General features: G+C 26.3%; 1 protein-coding gene across 1 annotated transcript; it reads left to right on the top strand.

The window, feature by feature from the left end:
* Positions 1 to 622: 622 nt before the first annotated feature.
* Positions 623 to 18,371, top strand: LOC135926964 (prolyl 4-hydroxylase subunit alpha-1-like). The gene is made up of 14 exons (XM_065462896.1): positions 623 to 748; positions 1,081 to 1,242; positions 1,881 to 2,044; positions 4,372 to 4,499; positions 5,925 to 5,929; positions 6,490 to 6,698; positions 6,998 to 7,174; positions 10,534 to 10,604; positions 10,835 to 10,934; positions 10,978 to 11,031; positions 17,414 to 17,461; positions 17,733 to 17,801; positions 17,846 to 17,942; positions 18,260 to 18,371. The coding sequence occupies exons 2-14, from the start codon at positions 1,098 to 1,100 to the stop codon at positions 18,355 to 18,357; spliced, it is 1,365 nt and encodes a 454-aa protein (XP_065318968.1). The 5' UTR covers positions 623 to 748; positions 1,081 to 1,097; the 3' UTR covers positions 18,358 to 18,371.
* Positions 18,372 to 23,157: the final 4,786 nt, after the last annotated feature.

Raw genomic sequence — 23,157 nt, 5'->3', positions numbered from 1 at the left:
CTTTTCGAATTCAGTATCTTAAAATTTATAAAGTTATCTTTGGGATTGAAATATACTTTGCCTTAGGTCGATACCAAATTTATACGGTGGCGCTTTACGAATTTTTTTTTGCGCCATCCAGTAAATTATTAAATGCAATTTTTTTTGAATCATAAATAGTAAAATTATGGATTAGATTAAAATTAACTAGAAATATATTTAATCACATCATTTTTTATAGGGTTCTAATTCAATTTTTTTTAAAATTGAGTTAGAATGGATCTTTTTCTTAAAAAATCCCCTCCCTTTGTCTTCTTTTTCTTTCTTTCGTTTTCTTTTTCATTTTCAATCTAGATCACATTGTGTATGTTTTTAAATATTATTTGCTTATATAATTAATTTTTCTTTATTCTTGAATTTGAGACACACATTTATTTTACCAAATCAATTTTAAATATTATAGATAAAATAATAAACTCTGCTCAACTTAATACTTTGAAAATAAAATTTGTTTACATTATTTAAATTTGTGAAAATATGTTGTCCCAATTATTAATTTTTTGGAGAAAGTATATTTTATTAAAAAAACACAATCTTAATTCTTCAACATATTTTTTTTATAGGTATGTAGAGCAACAAACTCTAATCCTAAAAGATTTTAGCAATTCAAATTATCCAGAAAATCCTATCATCCATTTTTTGATCATTAAGAATGTGGCGAAAGATGTAAAGGATATTAAAAATATAATCAAAACCCAACCTTTTAAAAGTAAATTATTTTGATTTAAAAAGAAAAAACAAATTTATTATGTATATTAAAGATCATCACAGGTTGATTCAGGCACATAAAGGATTTATAAAAAGTTTTAATTTTTTAGTCTGAAAATATTTTACATAGATGTGCCGGCCCAAATTAATTTGTCCGTATAATTATTTTGGAAAAAACCCAATAAATTTGTATTATTCAAATATAAAAACGTGTCCAAGCCCAAAAGAATTTTGCACAAATTCTGGGCTTGATAATAATTTACACATCGGACTTTGGGCATTGTCCAAACCGGGCCATGCAGATCTCTGATAATATATTATATTTATGTAAAGTATTCGAGGAGACTTTAATGACCAGGATTGACTTGCCGGGTGATAAAGATCTCCATGGAGCTATGGCAGCGATATTACGTTTGCAATACATTTATAAGTTGGAGACCAAAGATCTAGCGCATGGAAAAATTAAAAAATTAAACTTTAAATCAGCACTATCAGGTGAATTTTTTAAAAAATTTTTTGCAATAGTACTTCCAAATTCATTCAATATGACAAAAGATATACTTCAAAAATTACTAAGGTAGAGTAGGACACCTAAATATTTATATAAAATATTTTCAATAGCCCAACCTTAATATATAAAGCAAGTCATAATCTAAATCTAATTGTTTCTTCTAAATACATTAAATGATGGCCAATGATATCAAATATAATTAATTTGTAGATTTCTTATAATTATTATATCGAAAAAAAATAGTCTTGACTTGATGTTATAAATTTTTAGTTTAAATTTTAATAATTTTAAATTTGAACACGTTTGCTAAAATTTTAAAAATTCAGCCTTCATCAATATTTTTTTTAGTAATTTATTAATTATTAGATTTTAATATTATCAAATTTTTAAATACAATATAAAATATTAAAAACTTGAGTAATTTAATGAGTAACTTCGGACATGTGCTTTTAAATGTTATATGATATTGATAATATTTAAAGAGGTGGGCTGATATTACATAGAATAATCGATTTTAAATATCTCCTAATAACCATCTTCATTAAATGATCATATAAACTTCTTTATGTTTTCAGATAAAATTATATAATTGATGTAATTCTATTTTATTTGTTTTATCAAGCCGATGACTGCTTTGAAATAGGGAAACATGCTTATGAGGATGATAATTATTACCAGGCTAGTTTATGGTTCACGGAAGCGATTCAGATTTTGGATAGGAAAAAAAATGATTCTTCATTTAAAAAGAATATACTTTTGGAATATACTGCATATTCGTTTTACCAAGTATATTATTGAATTTCGTCTATATAAAAGAAAGAAATAAGATTAAATAATTAGGATATCAAATTTGAAACAATAACATAATTTATAGTTTCCTTTATTCATATCTATTAATTATAAAATAATAAATTATAAAGTATATATTAATTTAACATAAAAATAAAAAATTAAATAAAAGAGAAATTAAAAAGGAAGACTCTCCAAAAATTGAAAAGTGAAGTATATTCACAAGATCTCAAATATATATATCTTGCCTTTAATCTTCATTTACATAGTCTATGAAATTAAATAATATTGTAATAATTTGAATAAGACATTTTTTTTGTTTACTGAATATTACAACAATTGGAATAAGACATTTTTTGTTTAACTGAATATTACAACATATATAAAACCTTTGTTATTATATGCTCAAAACACCTACATAAAAAATGGGAATTGTAAGACTAGACCTATTATACAACGTTAATGTAAAAAAACAAATGGCTAACCCAGTAGCGTATTTAATTAGCGGTCAAATTTTCTAAAAAATAAAGTTGAATTGCTAATATCCAGTATTGATTTTTGAAACAGATTTTAGCAAATGTTTTTTTAAATCAAAATGATTTGAGAAAATCAAATATACATATAGGAAAAAAGGTATTACAAAATATCGTAGTATTTTGTTCTTGCTCAATTTTTGTCTGAAACTTTATATTTGAAGTTTTATAGTTCAGTTTTAGAGTTCTGCAATGGGTGAGTTTTTAGCCCTACTGTCCAATGTTTTAAAAACCCGCCCCCCCCACCCATTATTGATAAAAATTTTTAACCCACATGCGCCCATATAAAATTTAAATATGCCCATTCTTTCAATTTTTTAAAGCGTCTAATATTAAAAATTGATTCAAGTTCAGCGCTACATCCTTAAAAAAAAGTTTTATAATTTGTGAAATTATTATATTGCATAAAAAAATATATTAATTTAAATTACGGGTAAGGAATTTATTTTATTAAATAAAATATTCATGAAAAATATAAAATTAATATTCATTAAAAAAATTTAAATATAAAATTTATATTCATTGAAAAAAATATGAAAATAAAATTTATATTTATAAAGTTATTTGTAATAATGCAAAAATAATTATGAATCCATATTTTCTGGATTCAAACATATTCTTCTTTGTTCTGAAAACCTCTCAGTATTGCCGAAGAAGCAGTAGTTGCTGGAATTACCAATATATTTCTAGCTAATCTTGATTGCTTCGGTAAATCTTTTTATAATCGTTTCCACCAAAGTAGGATATCCGTTTGAAGTATATCCTTCTCCTCAAGTGTAATCTTTAAAAAAAAGGGAAACCATTAAGAATAAATTTGAAAAAGTAATTCAAACTTTAAATTAATTGTTCAAATTGTAAACAAAACTAAGTATTCTAAAATTTTACTAAATTATACAAATCAAACTATTTACTTTAAAATTTAATAATTTTGTTGTCATTAAATGGTCATCTATAACAACCCCCCCCCCCCCCTCATCTGTTCTGGTATAATTTTGATGTGAATCTATTTCAAACATTAAATTTATAATTTAATACCCTTTAATTGAATTTTCCATGCTTTTGAGGAAACGGATAAAATAAGATTTCCATTCACGTATATGCAAATCAAATCCAACATTCGACATGTTTTTTTATTTCATTAATTTCTTCCGATGACAACATCCTCAGTTATCGGTATGGTATTAAAAATTTTGAAATTTTTTGAAGCATATTTTTTAAAATTTTTACTAAATGATTTTAAACAACAAATTAAAGTTAAAAAATTTTAGCATGCCTGCCTATTGTTTAAATTTTTTAACCTACCCGCTGCCCCTTCTTTAAAATATTTTAGCCTCCTCGCCCACTTAGATAGGCGGGCGGGAATGGGTAGGGCTAAAAATCAGTCCGTTAAAGACGTCTAGTTCAGTTAACATATTTAATCCTCTTTATTAATGAAATAATATAACTAATTTCTTAGCCCATGAAAAAGTCTACACAAAAATATTACAAAATTTTTTGAAGTAGTAACCATTAGTTAATGCCCAATCGTGTAATTTTAAACGAATTCGTTCCCGCTAACAAATGTCAAAAAGAATCCAGTCTGGAAAATTGAGGAGTTATTTGATATTTGTTATAAATTCTATAAGATTTTTTAATTAAATTTAATAATAAATTTTATATAAATTTTAAATTACACTTAATTTTAGCAAGGGAATTTGTATGCAGCGTTAGCCAAAACGTTAGAACTTCTGGAATTAGGTTAATACAGGGATTTTTTTTTTATTATAAATTTTATTTATTTATTTTAAATAGTTATGGCCTTATAATATGAATCAAAGCCATGTATTGACTTACGAGTCTGATCACACCAAACTGATATTCGCTTCGGACTTGGTTGTGCTAGACAATGATCTTAATTTTGTTACAAAATCTCTGCTAAAGTTGGTTTTCCTACATATCGATTTTATCAAACAAGCCTGAAATAAAAAACCATATTTTGCTAACATATCTAGCTATCCCTTTTTATTTTATTAACCGTAGTAGCACTATTATCGATTTCAAAAAAGGCTTCTTTACAATTTTCACATTTTAAACTCTCCTGAAAATAGTTTTTTGCCTAGTAATAACCAATTTTGAGGATCAAATTATGTTTTGCCTTCTTTGAACAATCTTCAACAACCACATATCACAAATTTTCTTTTCTTCTCCCTCTTTACTAGCAGCCATGTTTGATAACTTCTATATACTTAGCGTTCTTTGCCTCAGCAATTAATTTTTTTAGCTTTATTCTTCACCTCTCTCTATAAGATTAAAGTTTACATCATTCTTCATCTTACCATCTTTTATAAACTTCTTTTCTTCATGATATTAGATCACACTGTTTGATCCCCTATTCCATGTTGCTGGGCTTTAATTCCTTATGTCTTTCCCCTTACATGAAAATCTATCCCAAGAGCCACTACAATTAGTTTTCCGATCAATTGCTTCGAAGATAAGAGGGCATAACATACCGTCTCATTTTCCTACAGTCTTTCTTCTCAAAATTGAGTATTACTGGTCGATCTTGCCTTTATTTTTTCAGCGAGTATAATTTAATACAGCTTCTTCATAAATCTCTTCTACTCATAAGTATATCACTTTTGATGTATACAGATTTTGTAAGTTACAATACGCTCATCCTTTTTTTGAAAATAGTGTTAGATAGCCATGCCATATGTCGAACCTATACCCTTTTGTTTCTATCTCCCCATTCTCTATTCTTTAATCTAAAAGAAATTCTCTTAAAAAATGCTATTTTTCTATTTTTGCACCCAATGCTAGGAATAGGCCTAAAAATATTTAAAAGCCTACTCTTGCCCACACTTGACAAACATCAAACGACCTGAGTATCTTATAACCCCACAAAACATCTTAAATTCTTCAAGGCAATTCCTACACAGTTTCCTCGATTTAGACTCCTTAGCTTAATAAATAACGTTTTCCAACCTCTTTAGCCTTCTTGTGTTTTAGAGACATGCTTATCTATTTTCTTTTATCAAAAATTTGCACCAATTTAGCATTCTTCCCTGCTATATTCCTAATGCTCCATAGATACCCACTCCCTCTCCTTAGCTAATTTATTTGCCCACTATTATTGTGCAGCCGTAACCTTTATTTTCAGGTTAATGCATTGCGATCGCTTGCAAGGAATATCTCAACTTTCTTGATAAACTTTTGATTAAGTCAGTCATTATAACTGGAGTTTTTTTTACACCGAATTCAAATTCCAACTTAAAGAAAAACATCCCTTTTTTTAATCCAACTGAAAAATAATATCTCTAAAATTTGAATAACTAATTTTTGTATTCTTTTTAATCCCAATTTAGTATAGGTATGTTTAAAAATAAGTAGGGTAGGGTAGAACTTATTTATAACAATATTAGTTCAGATGGCTCGACTCGAATCTTTAAAAAAAAATTGTTAAGAAGAGGTCAGACAAAATTTTAAAAAGTAACTAGTGGATCTAAAATAATAGATCCAAAGATGGGTCTAGTATGAATTGTTTGAAACGTGTGAAGATAAAGTTCTTGTATGAATTGTTTGAAACGTGTGAAGATAAAGTTCTTGTATGAATTGCTTAGTTTTCAAAAAAGGAGGATACCTTTTACCTCTTTCCTCCGCTTCAATATTCAGTTTTTATATTATAATTAAAACAATTATGCTAATGGAGGAGGTAAACATTCTTCTCTATTATTGAAAAAAATCTGGCAATGTCTGATCATAATTTTTGGTACTAACTAAACTATCATATCTATATTACAATAAAATTTGAATATGAATTCAACATATTTGATAGAATATTTTGGACAAAATATTTTATCTTAATCTTAATTACTCAAATTAAAAAAGTTGCAAGCCTTTATAATAGAAATTTTTTTATTTCAAAACTAGAACCTAATCATTCTATCGCTCAAGGAAATAAACTATGGTATGAATATGAAATCAGTGAATTGGAACAATCCAATCAAATCAAATTGGATGATTATTATGATATCGATTCTCGAACTTTTAAAATATATTCTCCTAAAAGATGGGAAACGTATTTTGATGGTTATATGCCTGTATATAGTGCACTTTGTAGGGGAGATAAAATAATTGAAGTAATCCCTTTTAATAAAATAAATCTATTAAGTATTTAAATAATACTAATTACAGTTAATGATTTTAAAATTAATCGTAAATTTTTTTAATTAAATTTTATTATTATAATATTTATTACTATATAAATCAATTACATTTTAAACAGTAAAAATTTTAATTATAAAATAATTAAATAGCCTAAGATTGCGATTTACACAAAAATACTTGTCACAATTTTTTATTTTACTTTGAACTAAGAAAGCAACGTTATATTAATTTAAGCTAACTAAAAAAAAAGTTTAAATTAATTATAATTTAGAAGAACAATTACAGAAAGGGTTCAACCTGTCGCTACATGAATAGACACAAACATCCCCTTTTGTTATTGGCGCCTATAAAAGAAGAGGTTTTATACACAAATCCCTGGATTGCAGCTTATCATAACGTAATTACTGATGCTGAAATAAACATTCTTAAAACTTTGGCTCAACCACAAGTATAAATCTTTAAACATTTATTCAAATACGTTATGGACCATATTTTGATATTTATTTACAGTTTTAAAGGTTTGGAAGCACTTATTTACAACACCAATATGCAGGCGCGTAACCAGGGGGGGGGAAATTCCCCCCATTGCAAATTTGACTATTTTCATAAATATCATTTTAAGCTAATAAAAATTTTACCCCCCCCCCCCTTACCAATCAAAATTTTACAAATATTTGAATATCAATTTTCCATCATATTATTCAAAAATATTAATAAAATGGAAAAATATTTAGTCAATGAGATTGAAATCAATAATTTATAAATAAGGCTGAGCATGAAAAAAAGTAATGTGTCGTCAGAAGCGATATCATTATTGAATTCAATTGCTCAATCAGAGTTTAACATTGCTGCTAGTTGCATCAATAAATTATTTTTAGCTCACTACTTTGTAGAAATTTACAAAAACCAAATTTAGATTTGGTTCAGGTTATTGATTTGGCTGAAAATATACATGAACAGGTAGATACAATAAGAATGAATGTAGATAAATATTTTCATAATATTTATCTAGACGTTGAATCGAAGGCAAATTTTATGATATAACACTAATTAACCCTCGTCTAGCACCTAGGCCATTATTGAGATGTAAATAAATATTGGCTCAACTGAAGAATTAAAATATCCATTTTCATCCCATTCTTAGATACTTTTTTATTGCAAATAAAAGTACGGGTTTTAGATAAAAAATAAGTCTTTAGCAATCTTCAAGTTTTATTACCCAAAGATCCTTCTTCATTTTCTAATGGCACTATTGGTATAATTAAATATTTAGAAAAATTTTATTCCTATGAGATTGATACTGAAATAAATTTAATAAGTGAATTCGAATTGTGGTATAAATATTTATACGTTTAGCTATTTTATCTGAGCATGCTATTGATGCGCTCAATCGGTGTAAAGAAACCTTAGCTCAATTTCCTAATATTTCGAAGTTGTTTATATTCTTGCATGTTTGCCTATTACAACATGTACGAATGAAAGGATTTCCAACTTGAGAAGGTTGAAAACATATTTACTAAGTACTGAATCTCGGCTAAATGGGTTAGCTCTGTTAAATATACACAAAGATTTGGTTCCAACGACAAACAAAATAATTAAAAATCTTGTATTTGATAAAAAGTTAAAAAAACTTGTTAATTTAATTATTTTCTAGTCAATATTTTAAACACACTACTATTAGTATTTTCAATAAAAAAATTATATTCTACTTATATTGTATGAGAATTTAAGCTGAGGCTAGTTTTTAAAGCAAATTTTATAAAAAAAATGACATTACACTTTATTTCAACTTTACATTTAAAAAAACTTTATTAAATATAATATACCTAACTTGAAATAATAAAAAAGAGGCTTGTAATATCCTATCCATAAGCACGAATTAGTAAATAATATTAAAAATAGAAATATAATTATTATTAAATTATCAATAATTTTATAGAATAGCTAAATAAGACCCGGCCGAAGGCCGGGGAAAAGCTGGCCGAAGGCCAGGTAAAAGGGGTTTGGGGGCGAAGCCCCCAAAAATTTTTTCCCCCCTATAAGAAAATCCTGGATACGCCACTGCCAATATGATTTTTTACCAAATATTAACTTTGACCTATTTAATGAAATAAATCACACTCTCAAGACTTTTTGATATGCACTTATTCATGAACTAGCCTGATTAAAAATATGTTACGTGGATTATAATTAATTTTTTTATTGATTAGATAATATAAATTTAATTATATTTTGATTTTGCATACGTTAATATTAAACTAGTTATGGGTTTTTTTCTATAAAAGATCAATTATTCATATGGCACCCTGCAAAAATTTATGACTTATTCAAAGATATCTTATATAATAAAATGTAAGACGAATGATTTTTATGACTACAATTTTTTTTCTCGCTAAATCATCAATTAATTTTTTTTAATAATTAATTTTCTAACCAAATTATTGATTTAATCTATCTTGCGTCATCTTAAATAAATTTTGATTAATTTAATCTATCTTGCGTCATCTTAAATAAATTTTGATTAATTTAAAGCGAGAAAAACTACCTTTTGTATTTGTCACGGTAACCAAAATTATCAGCAATCCTTCTAGAGATTATAAATGTTTTGGTGTATAAAGAAATAAGTTATTGGTAAGATATCATTTTCTATTTAGTTTAGCTTAAAATTTTAAGCTCCGAATTTGTCTTGTTATATTTTAGCCAAATATTAAATATTATATAAGCTTTGAGATTTCGGCAAAAGATAGACTTTTAGGGAAATTTCTACGTTTAGTGTTTATTTTTTGGTCTAAAATATTGATATCGCCATTTTAAAAATTGATTAAATGAGGTTTTCAATAACACTACCTAATAGAAACGGTGGGCCCACCACATACATTTATAATTTGTTATAAAAAGTTGTTACAAAGGTTGAGATTTTTAAAAAATAATTTCATCTATCCTAAGATCAAGTTGATCTAACACGAAATATAAAAATAAATTGAAGGTTGTTTAAATCACTCTTCTAAAGATTATATTTTTATATAGACTTATTTGAAATTTTTTGATGGGATTTGATTAGATATGTTTCCTAGAAGGGGTTGAACAAAATTGCTCTCATATTTAACCCTTCTAAATCTTTCTTTCGAATAGTTGGAAAATATAAAATCTTTTAATTTTTTTTGCGCCGCAAACTATTCTTAACAAGTCAAAAATTTGATAGCAAAATATAACCATTATTTTTCATTAATCATTTTGTGATGAAAATACTAAATTTCTATAAACTTTCTTGGCAGAAATATATATTTTTTTATAAACTGTATACTAAGATTCTAGAATGAAATAATGAAGAGATAGCAACTATTATTTGGCTAGATTGATCACAATTGATCATTCATCGATAGACAAAACTCTATAATACTAGCACAGCGTGCTTTTTATTTTTAACTTAATCGGATAGTAACTGCTACATAGATATATTCTTCAAGATTAAAATTACTAAGATTATCTCTGTTAATCCAATCTAACAAGCAAGATTTTCTGATTTTTCAGAGTATTAAAGAGAGTATAGCCGGAGCTATAAACAAAAATATTATAGTTAATAAATTTCTTATGGTATCAAAACAACGCTGAATATTTTTCTTAGATGCCTAAATTATTATTACTCACTTTTGATTTTTTGTACATTTATGCAATATTGTATTCTTCCCAATTATTTTCGTCCAAGGAAGTTATTTTATATAAATCTATTATTATATTATTCACTATTAAAATCTTATTAGAGTACGTTATGAATGCAAAAATTGATATTTACAAATTTATTTATAGCTGAAAAGAGCCACTGTTGTCAGCATTGAGACATTTACCAATGAAATAGTTGATGATAGAGTAAGTAAAAGGTAACCTTTATTAATAACATTAATATATTTACTAATACATTAATTATTATCCTTGAATCACTTTCTATGCTAGTTTTATTAATGTGTTTCAATTTAACAGTTTTTTGAATTGTTAAGTAATTTAAAACTAGTCTTATATAAAATGAATTTTTTTTATAACTTGTAATAAAATTAGTTTGAAAATATCAGTATAGAAAATTTTTAATTTAATAATAAATATCAATTTGAAGTGCGTGGTTAGACGAGGTTGATACTACATTGGTAGAGTCCTTAAATCTCAGAATCAATGCTATAACGGGATTAGATATGCTTACATCCGAAAGTTTGCAGGTATTTAAAGCGCATTCTTTGTATAATGATGTTTAAATTTAAGATAGGTAATTATGGAATTGGCGGGCATTACGATCCTCATTATGATTTCTCAGAAGTAAAATTATACTACTAATTATACAATATTATTTTGACAAAAGTAATATTTAATGTCTAACCACATCCTTCGTATTAGAGGTCTGCATTGGCCGGGTTTTCGGACCAAAAGCCCGCCCGTCCAATGTTTAAAAAAATTTAACCCGCCCGCCCATCCAGCCCAGCCGCCCATAGTTTTCAAAAAAATATATACCCGCCCAGCCCATTTATCTAAAATTCTTTAACCACCCGTCCGCCCGCCTATTATTGTAAAATATTTTACCCGCCCTCCCATTATTTATAAAAAAAATTTCGCTTATATTAATTATGGTCATTCTTTCAATTTTTTAAGCATCTAATAAAAATATTTCAGCATTACACCTCTACAAAAAGTTTATAATTTAGGTAATTAATTTAAGCATAAAAAATATTCAATTTAAATTATGGACAATTTATTTGATCAAATAGAATATTTATGAAATGAATATAAATATAAAATTGATATTATATGTAATTATAATGCAAAAATAATAATGAATTGACATTTTCTGGATACAAACACGTTCTTCTTTGTTCTAAAAACCTTCCAGCAATGCTAAATCCTCATTCAGGAGAAGTACTAGTTGCAGGAATTGCCAATATTTTTCTTGTTAATCGTGATGGCTTTGGCAAATCTCTTGTCGTTTCCACCAAAGTAGGATATCCGTTTGAAGTATATCCTCTTCCTCAAGTGAGATCCGGATGTCCCGTATGCAATATATGTAATACTCTTTTTTGAAGTGAGTAAAAAATGATTAATCTACCATTCCAAAAAAAAATACCGTGCTATTTTTGTAATCGTTTTCATGCTATTCGGAATAGTAAAACAAAATACTATACAGTTTTATAAACCGGACCTCGAGTTAATATTATAAACAGATGCATCTAACCAAGGATTTGGAGCTGTACTCATGCAAAAATATGATAATGGTAACGAATTTCCAATAGCTACACCTCAAGAACTTTACAAGACGCTGAAAAGAATTATTCTACAATAGACAAAGAAGCAAAAGCAATATTAAACGGTGTAGAAAAATTTCATAACTATTTGTATGGACGAAAATTTAAAATTTGAACAGACCACAAACCTTTAATAAAGATATATGGTAATAACAGAGATTTAAGCTCATTAACAAAACAAAGATTATACGTTGGGCTTATAAATTATCTGCATATGATTATGATATAATGTACAAGAATGGCTCTAATAATATAATTGCAGATGCTTTATCGCGAAACCCAATAGAGAAAAAGGATGATAGAATAACAAGCGAAAATAAAACAGTGAAATATATAAAAATCTTACTTATGACACATTAACTCTACCAAGAAGAACTTAGAGAGGAAACCGCGAAAGATCCAATTTTAAGAAGAGTAAAAATATTAATAAATGGTACCATTGGCGTACGCAGCGGGGGGGGGCAGGGGGACAAATCTTCCCCTCCCAAAGCCAAAAAATGCAGATGCCGGATATATTTTTCAAAAATATTTTTGTTTAGAGTGTTGTACAGATTTTATTTAAAACATTTCCATATTTTTTAATTCGTTTGTAAATAAAAATTTTAACTTGTAAAAATTGATAAGAATATATATATATGTTATTTTAACAACTTTTTACAAGTCAAATAATTTTATTTTCAAATAAATTAATAAATATGGAAATGTTTTGAATTAAATTTGCACAGTACTATTAATTTATATTTGATAATATTTATTCCTATCTCATATTAAATATATATTTAATTACATTTATTATCACATTCATCACTAAGTTTATCTATAAATTTCGATTTCAAGTTTTCCGGCGTAATATTATCTTATTATTTTCAAATTTTTAGTGGCGTAATATTACCATTTTTAAATTTCTAGTCAAATAATAATTATTCTGAAATTGTCCAACAGGGAGAAAGAAATTGAAACCTTGTCCTACGAGATAGAGTCTCCGCCATCAAACAGTAACAGCTTTTATGGAGTTAGAAGAGCCGATTATTTGCTATTACTGACATATCACATTGGCCTGAAAGAAATTTTTCCTTAGGAGCAAGAAAATTATTGGATTCAATGCTTATTCCAAATTTTTTTTCTCATTAGAATGTACAACTAGTTTATGTATTACTTTTCAAAAACATGATGACTTGATTAAGAAGATGAGAATAGCGGAGAGCATTTTATTAGAATTCAAGGAAATTAGGGCTAATGTTTATGAAGAATTTCATATTTTATATGTTATTGTTAAGTCAAAAACAGTATACGTGTTTAATATTTGTCTCACTCGACTTGCAGCAAGGCAAGCTCATAGTTAAAACATTAATATAGGACCAGTAGAAGAGTATATCTTAGATACAAATTTATAAACCAAATAAATGAATGGTTTTTAATTCATTATGCAGCACTTACCAATCTGCAAATATTATTTCCATAAAAGCCTTCCAAACCTTTTTCAGATGGTGATAGAAAAAAAAAATATTTGTAGGATTTTTATCATGAAGATGTTAAAGTATCTTATGATGCCTTATTAGCTGAATAACTATGTTTATAAGATTAACTATGGTTGATACAGTCCCAAAAAATGCTATGGATTCTCTGCAATATTTCAAACATATTTTAGATTATATTCCCAATATATTAAAAGGGTTTATATATTAGCAACTCTTCCCAATAGTAAACTAATGAGAGAACGTTCTCTTTTTTAAGAAGAATAACAGAGCCCTGCAGAGGTACCATTTGCAGGGCACGACCCGGATTTTTTTAAAGATTTTTATGGCTAAGCTCAATTTTCAGGCCCGGCCCGGCCTTTTTTAAAATAAAATTTTCAGGCCCGACCTGGATTTTTTTAAAATAAATTATATTTATTTTTGATTTTTATAGCTAATAATAACGATTTCAAATATAGGCTGTTTTAAAATATACAGTCCGGCCCGGATATTTTTTTAAAAAAAATTTTCAGGCCCAGCCTAGATGTTTTTTTAAAAAAATTTAGGCTCAGCCTGGGTGTTTTTTTTTAAATTTCGGGCCCGGCCATACGGTCCGGCATGGGGGCCGGGCCTGCAGGTCTCTGAAAAACATACCAAGAAGTACAACTTTTGAAAGTAGATTGAAAGGTTTGGATCTTTTGAATATTCATAGGCATTTGACAACAAGCAAGGATGAGATAATTGAAAAATTAGCTCAATCGAAGATTGGATTTTACATTGTAAATATATAACATACAAAATACAATTATTCCCTAAGCTTTTTGTGTATTAATTTATATTTCTAACATTTCAATTTTTTATACTTTATATATAAATTTTAAAGCTCAAAAAATTCAAATTTCTTTATGGGTCATTTAAGTGATTCTTTACATATAATTTTTTTATAATTCACATTAATTTAAAATTGTGTATTAGAAATAGTTATTAGTCCTAATAAATTTATGTTTGATATTTTTAAAAAACAATAATATTTCTTAAAAAATTTTATTATCCCCCCCCCCCAGACCAAATTCCTGCGTACGTGCCTGAATGGTTCAAATATACAAAATCAAGCATCAGAATTACAAGCTTCTAGAATAAGAATAGATGAAATAGAAAATGATGAGGGTATTTTATTTTAATGGCATATTAATCATTCCGTACTCACTTTAAAAAAGAGTTTTACGGTATTACATCAATGAAATCCATTCGATACATTATTTATGGTGGGAACAATTAGATAAAGATTTCGAACAACTAGTAAAGTGTTCACTTAAAAAAAACGATTGGTACAATAAAAATTGTTCTTGATCATATAATTAATTATAATCTTTCTTTAGTTTGTTTTTGAACAAAAATTTTAAATTTCCTTAACCTGCCCGCTCATTGTTTAAATTTCTTAATTCTCCCACCCACCCGCCCATAGTTTCAATTTTTTTAACCCGCCCGCCTGCCAGCCCATTCTTGAAAAAAATTTTGGGCCGAAACCCCGCCCAATGCAGACCTCTACTTCGTATATAATGAACAAACATCTTTATATTTAATTTACGTATTTCAGGGTTTGCCATTGTTTTAGCACAAAAACTCTAGCACAATATATGTAAACAACATTTTTTATTTTGTTATCATACAATTCGAGCATCAAATAAAAAAATAATAAAATAAATGTCAATACCCCTGTCTTTATCGTTCTTTCGAACAAATTCTTATTCAAAATTATAAAAAAATGATTTTTTACAATAAACTTATAATTTATTTTAAAAGTTATGAATAAATTTATTTGCTTAAAATAATTTTGTGCATCCAAGGATGGGATTGCATAAAAATTTATTAAATAGTATTCGATATAATCTTTAAAAATTAATTTATAGCTGGAGAATTTTTTTTAGAAAATTGGTGTTTAATAATTAATGGGCGTCATGCCTCAAGGATTTATGTATTTCTTCACATGAGAAAAATATCATTCACAATCTTTAACTGATATTTATAGATTCAAAAGGTGAAAATATATTATGGAATAATTTCATCAAAATGTTAAATTATTATTGTTTACCTTTGTATTTGTGAAATTTATCAAATTCATCAATTCACTTTCTTTACTTGGTCCTCCCTTACTCACAATTCAGTTTGCTAAACATCTCCAGCTGAGTTAAGAAAAAACGAATAAGGAGGTAAAAATAAAAGTTGGTGGCTGAACGCGCGGATACTATTCGATATCACAGTTGAGTGATAAAATAGTACATTATCCATAACTATAGTACAGTTGTTATGTTATTTTGAGTACGAATATTGAATGTATTCAAATATTCTTAGAATTTAATTGTATTATGCCCGCCTTGTATAATTTTCAAACGAATTATTCCTTTTTAGGAAATGTAGCAACACATGTTCAAATTTCTCGACTTAATCTATAAAAGAATATTTGAGTATTCTTTACTATAAAAAGACCAAAACTTTATTTTTATTCCATACCGATTATTTTATAATAAATTTTTATACAATACCATTGATGCACAAAATTATTTTAAGCTACTAAATTTATTTAAAAAATTTTAAATATTTTTATAGATATTCCACCGACTTTTAATAAAAAAATTGAAAGTTAAGTGCATTTTTAAAAATAAATGTTAGTTTTGAAGAATTTGTTCGAAAGAACAAAAACTATAGGGATATTGTTTTTTACAATTTTTTTTTATATGATGTTCGAATTGAATGATAACAAAATATAAAAAAAAGTTGTTTAAATATATTGTGCTCTAATAGGCTAAAACAACGGCACTTATATAATCAAATTTTTTTTTATTTTTTTCACATTGTTGAAATGATTTTATGCTTATTTTTTTAGCGGATTTCCATCATCACGATGTATCGAAAAAGATCTATTTGGAAACGCTTTTTTAAAAAATAAAATTATTTATTATTCTATGGCATTTTTCAAACAGGAAGTCAATGTTTTTTGAAAATTAAACTATTAAGCTGTGTTTATTTATTTATTTTTTTTAAAAAAAGATCCTGCAATGAAAGTCCCTTATTGTATTGCTATTTTAAAAATTGGGATGTGTATTATATTTCATTAACTTTCATTATAAATATGCTCTTTATGTTTTAGAATTAAAACCCTGCATCAGACCTGTGGTAGGTGAAGTCTATCCGATATTTAAAAAAATTGTTAATCCAGGGCGGATTTGTCCGCTTAAGTCACTAATAAGAATAGTTCATTTACTTAATCAGAGGCAAATTGTTCTACTGTAAGATCATCGTTTAGATAGAATCCTATAATAATTGAGCAACCATTTTAAAGTCTTCAAATTTATATTTAATAATAATAATAAGATTTAATAATTCGTGGTTTAAGTTTCTTGGAGGATTTATGATTAGAGGCTAAATAGAATTTCGCAATCATCTTGATAATCTTTGTCTAAGTATTAAGTTAATGGCTAAAAAAATGGTGACCTTTAATTGATAAATTTTTATGGGTTATAAAAATATTGAAAACTATTTCTACATTTCTATCCCGCTTTACGGCTTTTTCTTTCGATCATATTTTTCTCAGAACCATCGTGATTTGAAACCCAATTATTAAAAGCTATTTTATTACCGTATACTATGATATAAAAAAAAATTAATATAGTAATTTAACCCTAAATTAGTCAAAATTGAATTGAAAATTGACACTATTAAATTAAACTTAAAAAAGAATCTATTACAATGTCTATGAATTTTATTTGATTAATTTTATATAATTTAACTATAAATTAAATTATATTTTTTTACAATTATTCGTGAAATCTTCAATTTAGCAATTATCAATTCAATAAAATATTTTTTTGAACTATATATCTGTATATAGTATATTTACTATTTGATAAGAAAATTTACTACCAGTTTAATTTCAATTTCTCTTTAATTAAGGACCCCCAAAATCCCATATCTTCCAGATTAGCGACATTCATGTTTTATGTAAGTAATACTCTATATAAGTTATATAAGATTATTATATCATAATTATATTTTCGATATATATAGTATGATTTTTTAAAATCTTAAAATCTATATAAAAAAAACTATTTTGGTATGGTTACAAAATTTTAACTTATAACCAGAGCGTAACTACATACAAATATTTTTCTAAAATTGATAATAATATTAAATTACTCTATTCCCTAAGTAAAAATCCTGGTCATATTATAAGATTATCTAATTATATATTTTTATTGTTAATTAAACATAGTTAAGCGATATTAATGAAGGTGGAGCTACTGTATTTCCTAAGATTAACCTACGCGTACAACCTGTCAAAGTATATCATTAATTATTAATATGTTTAAAAAATATTGACGATAGGGATCTGGAATATTTTGGTATAATTTGTATGTGAATAGATCCGGAAATCATGATACGCGACACGCTGGCTGTCCTGTATTGTTAGGATCTAAATGGGGTTTATATACGATAAATAAAATTCATATTTTTATAGAATATTATAATTAAAGTTATATAATCTAATAGAAATCCAATTGTATATTTTAAGCTTTTTTTTACATAAATAAAATTCATATTTTTATAGAATATTATAATTAAAGGTATATAATGTACTAATAGAAATCCATTTGTATATTTTAAGCTTTTTTTACAATTGGACAATGATATTAAAAGTGTATTGTATATATATATATTATATATCTAATTTTGAACAAATATATAGTATATAATATATTTAACACTATAAATTTAAATCTTTAACTTTTTTATACATAGTGGCCAATAAATGGATCCATCAATTCGGTAATAATTATAAAGCACAATGTAAATCGAAATATCAAAAGCAAAAAAATACTAAAGGAAGCACAATTTAATACATAAAAATGAGCATTATTTATATGTGAAATAGGAGTTTCCAATAGCAATTAATATTATGTATATACACAAATGAGTATCTATATGTTTATAAACAATGGACTAAATTCCTCATGCATTTTAAATTGAAAATATAAATGACCCTTATGTATATTTATTTGATCAACGGAAAGTAAAAAATAATTATAATAATTGGTACATGATTGCGATTGTATGCTTGAATAGCTTATTGAATAATAAAATTTATTTGCAATAATTATGGTTTCCCAATTTTCTTTCCTAAAACATATACAGCCGACAGAGAACTAGTATGTTTGGTAAATGTTTCGTTAAAATAATTCAAATTTTCAATTATTTAAATATATGACATTTGAGTTTGTTAGTGTAATTAGAGGAATCATAAATTATAAGATGAAAAATGTAAGTTACGGAATCATATAGTTTTGCCTAAACCCGTTATAAGTTTTATAGAAATATTATAGAGAAGATTTAATGTATAAATGATGCGATAAAATGAATATTTAACAATCAAACGAATAATCATTTAGAAAATTTTAAAAATATTTTCTGAAGAGACAGGCGTACGGCAATGCGGTGTATGTGGGAAAGGCGTTGCTAGAACTCCATCAATTGTACCTGCTGGTAAACATGTTTACAATAGGTGTAGTGGTGTAAAGGGAAGCCTGCAGAACAAGCGCGATGTTTGTTTGTAGAAAAAGTGTCATAGTGTGCAAGATTATTGTAATATGACTGATTTTTATATTGGAAATGGAATAAGTTTAAAAAAAGTAGGGAAGTTCTGATATCTAGGCGAAACATTTAGCTCAGATGGAAGCGTTGACTTGTCATTGGTGGAAAGGATAAGATAAGCTTTGAAAAAATTTAGAGATATCTTCAATTTTAACCTATAAAAATGTCTCTAGCTTTGAAGGAAAAAATTTACGCAAGCTGTGTGAGAAGTTGTATGATGCACGGCAGTGAGACGCGAGACAAAGGCAATTAAGGTAACTCACGAAGTCAAATTAGAAAGAACGAAGATGAGAATTAGATTGTAATATATATTTTTTTAATAAAAACATTTATTTTTTTTATCATTTTGCCCTTAGAGTTATTTTCTTATATGTTCAGTTTTTTAATCATTTTATGTGTAAATTACCTTATATTTTTGTGTTTTCTTCTAGTTAATTATGATTTTTCTAAATCTTAAGAATTTTTTTGTTTATAATAAATAATAAGTCCGCAACCGCCAAAACATTAGAAATCTCGGGGTATAATTATCCCCTCCAAACCTAAATAGGTGTTAGTTGTAGAAGAGATTATCTCGGGTAAAACCAACACAACTCAGTTTTGCAAAAACGTCGTTTTTTACAATTACGTTAAAACAAATTATATCTATAATTGTGCCATTTAATGTTTACAGGATTCTCTATTTTTAGATATTTTTAAATTTAATAAAGTATTTAAGATGTTAATAAGAAGTTTATTTAACTTGTTACTTTGGATTTGGACCTGTGTAAAAGTGTTAAAAGAAATGTAATTTAAAAAAAATTCTTTGAGCCCCCTGAAATTGTAAAGGCTAGTGGCGCCAGTGGGCAACCCGGACATTTCTCTTCTACTTCACTTATATAAGCCAAGATATAAATATTTCAAAAGAGGGGGCTGGGACTTTTCCTTCGCCCATCATCCGCGCCCCTCGTAGCTACACCATCGGCTCAAATAGGAAATATTTAAAGCCAATATAATCAAAATTTAAACTTACTCAGTTACGCTTCTGGTTCGAAACATACATCAAAATACTTTACTATCCTACAATTTTTCTAATAGATGGATTATATAATCATTTTTTTAAAGTTATATGACGAATTAAAGCTCATTCTCATTTAAGAGTTGAATAATAAAAGTTTTTTTATAGTCCATATCGATTTTTTCTGAATTTTTTTAAAGCTTTTATAATATAAACAAAAACATTATTTTATACACTTAGTTTGAGTGGCTAACATAAAATTAATTACATCCAACGTAAATAATAAATTTTTTTTATAAGGCATAAATTTTAAGTTTTATTTTGATATTATATAGAAATTGTATATAAACTATTCATTTTTTATGTATAAAAAATTAATATTTGATGATATATATATGATATAGAATATTACACACGCAAGGTAAAATATTGGAGTGAAATTCAAATTTGTGCATAAGACATCGAGTTTTAATATAAATAAGTCCAACTTGGTGTTTATATCTAAACGATTTTAAATGACAAAACTAAACTATTGATTAAATTTGATTAAAATGAAATATGTATTATAAGCTTTATAATAAATTTATTGTCCATTTAAATAACCCATTATCATATGTCATGATTTATAGAATTTGCTTTTTAGTAAAAACAATAGAAGATAGACTAAGCCTTAAAAGCAAGTCTTTATTGCAAATAGTAAAGTGATATAGAAATTTCTAACAGTTAAAGTGTTTTAGTTATGCTAAATATTATAATATGAAAATAATTATTTATTTAATCTAATTAAAATATTTAAAAATTGCATTATATACTAAATAACATATCTTTATTATATCTAATTAAAATTTTTAAAATTGCATTATATGCTATTTAAGAATAACATCTTTACTATATCTAAAAAAATAACACGACAATACTATATTTAAAAAACCTCTAAGTTAAGTCGGATAAATATTTCAATTGATATTCTTTGCCGCAAGTTATCTATTGGATCTCTGTTATTAAATATTAGTTCCTTATCATTTGGAATAAAAATAGGGCTTAAGGTTAGAATGAATCCAGGGTATTAGGGACTACAAAAAACAAAATTGCTTAAGTTGCGGTATTTAGTGGCTTTTAAATTTTTTGCTCTCGGGATGGAATTGGTAGAAAAGAATCTGATAAAAAGATCTATGCAAGCGTATTCTCCAAAAATGGGCACGCCTTGATCACGAGGTAAGAGGGGAATCTCATCGGATCTAGTTTAAGTGTTAGGAATGAGGCCTGGGAGTTGAAAATAGGATAGAAATTTGGTAACCCTCGAAGTTTTAAATATTGTTGAATTTATGGCTTAGTATTTAGGTAGTACTCCTTGCGACAATGAATGGTGTGATCCCGGGTTATCGATAGGACTATTGAAGAGTGATCAGTTAGTAAGTGTTACAAGGTCACAGATAGTCGAAGAAATAGAGATTTTAAGGTCTTCAATGGTGTTTAAAATTCTAAATTAGAGCTTGGTATTTCTTTGACCCATTCATAATCCAAGGTGTGAAGGAATGAACAGTTGAAGGATTTCTATTTACATGAACATTTTCTGAGAGAGAACTTTTAAGGTAACGGAAGATAACAATTTACAAAATATATGCTAATTTTTTATAATAACAAAATTCGAAAATCAGGGTCAATTAAAATGAATAAAATTTAAAAAATCCGGTCTGGGCTTAAAATTTATACCTCTGCAGGCCTTTAATATAAAATTAAAAATATTAAGGTGTGGTTAAATCGTCTAAAATTTTAAGAATAGGTATTCTATACATACAAGCAAGGCTGGCTCTATCTAATATGCCGCTTTACGCAAAAAATCGGCACTTTTATTATTATATATTTTAAAATCATCTTAAATATAAATTATATATAATATATCCTAACTCACAGTAGATCTTATATACTTTTAATCAGTTAAATTTGAAGAAATTTCATTTATTTGCTGTCACCGTAACATTTGTAATTCTATTTTAACATTTGGCATAAGTAAAAAAATTCAATGGGCAACAAATTTGAGTCAATTAAAATTGACAAATTAATTAATTTATTAGCCAATTTGTTTGTCTATATGTCCCTTTTCTCCAGGTTCTATCGGTTACAATTATTTTAAATTGCTGACATTTTTTAATGGCTCTTCTTTTGACATTTTTTTGATGTTTTTAAATAGTGAGGAAATCAAAAAAAATTTAAAAATTCGATTTAAAAGATAAAAATTTCCAAGCGAATTTTTTGCAATACCTATAAGATGTAAATAAGTTTCGTAGACAACCTAATTTAACAAGTGAATTTTAAGATAACCTAAAAAGTCAAATTACACTCATTAAAGATATCCCTAAATCTTCTAACCTCTTTTTAAAATCTAATATTTTAATTAAAACCCGATCATATTTTCTTAAGCGTTTTTCTCGATTTCCCTCATAACGCTCGGTATTATTTCTTTGAATGACAAAATTTTAATAAATATAATTCTCATTTTATATTTTAAAAAAAAACTAACCCTGTTTCCTTCCATTTCAGAATAATTTTTGCAAGCAAATTAATTAAAAAACGAGAAAATAAGAATTTATTTGTTCACCAAATTTATTTTACTAAAAATTATGAAATTAAAATGCTAATTTTTGTGCTCTAGTGGAGGTCGGACCTCACGGAGTTTGTTCGATCATCTTAATTTTATTTAAAAGCTCTAAATATATTTAAAAGTTCTTATTTTGTTTTAAAATTGTTTTCCTTATAATAAGTGTCTATAAAAAAATGCGATAAATCTTTAAAAAATTAGATCCAATATTTACTTAGATTTTTGTGTTCAAAATATAAAAATTTGTCTTAATGATATATTTAATTACAAAATGAAAATTATCTATGCATAACTTAATTTTCAAATATAAAAGCAATTTGAAAAATCCGATTAAGACCAAAAGAGTTTATCAATGAGTGAAGCATAATAGTTTCCTTCATTTTTTTAAATTATTTTAATGTCTAATACAAAATATTTCTTTGCCAATAATGAGTTGTATTCCTTAGATTCATTAGG

This window comes from Gordionus sp. m RMFG-2023, chromosome 3 (assembly GCF_954871325.1).
Source record: "Gordionus sp. m RMFG-2023 chromosome 3, tfGorSpeb1-WG-v2, whole genome shotgun sequence".
Lineage (NCBI taxonomy): Eukaryota > Metazoa > Nematomorpha > Gordioida > Chordodea > Parachordodidae > Gordionus > Gordionus sp. m RMFG-2023.
This window is presented reverse-complemented; position numbering and strand designations above follow the sequence as displayed.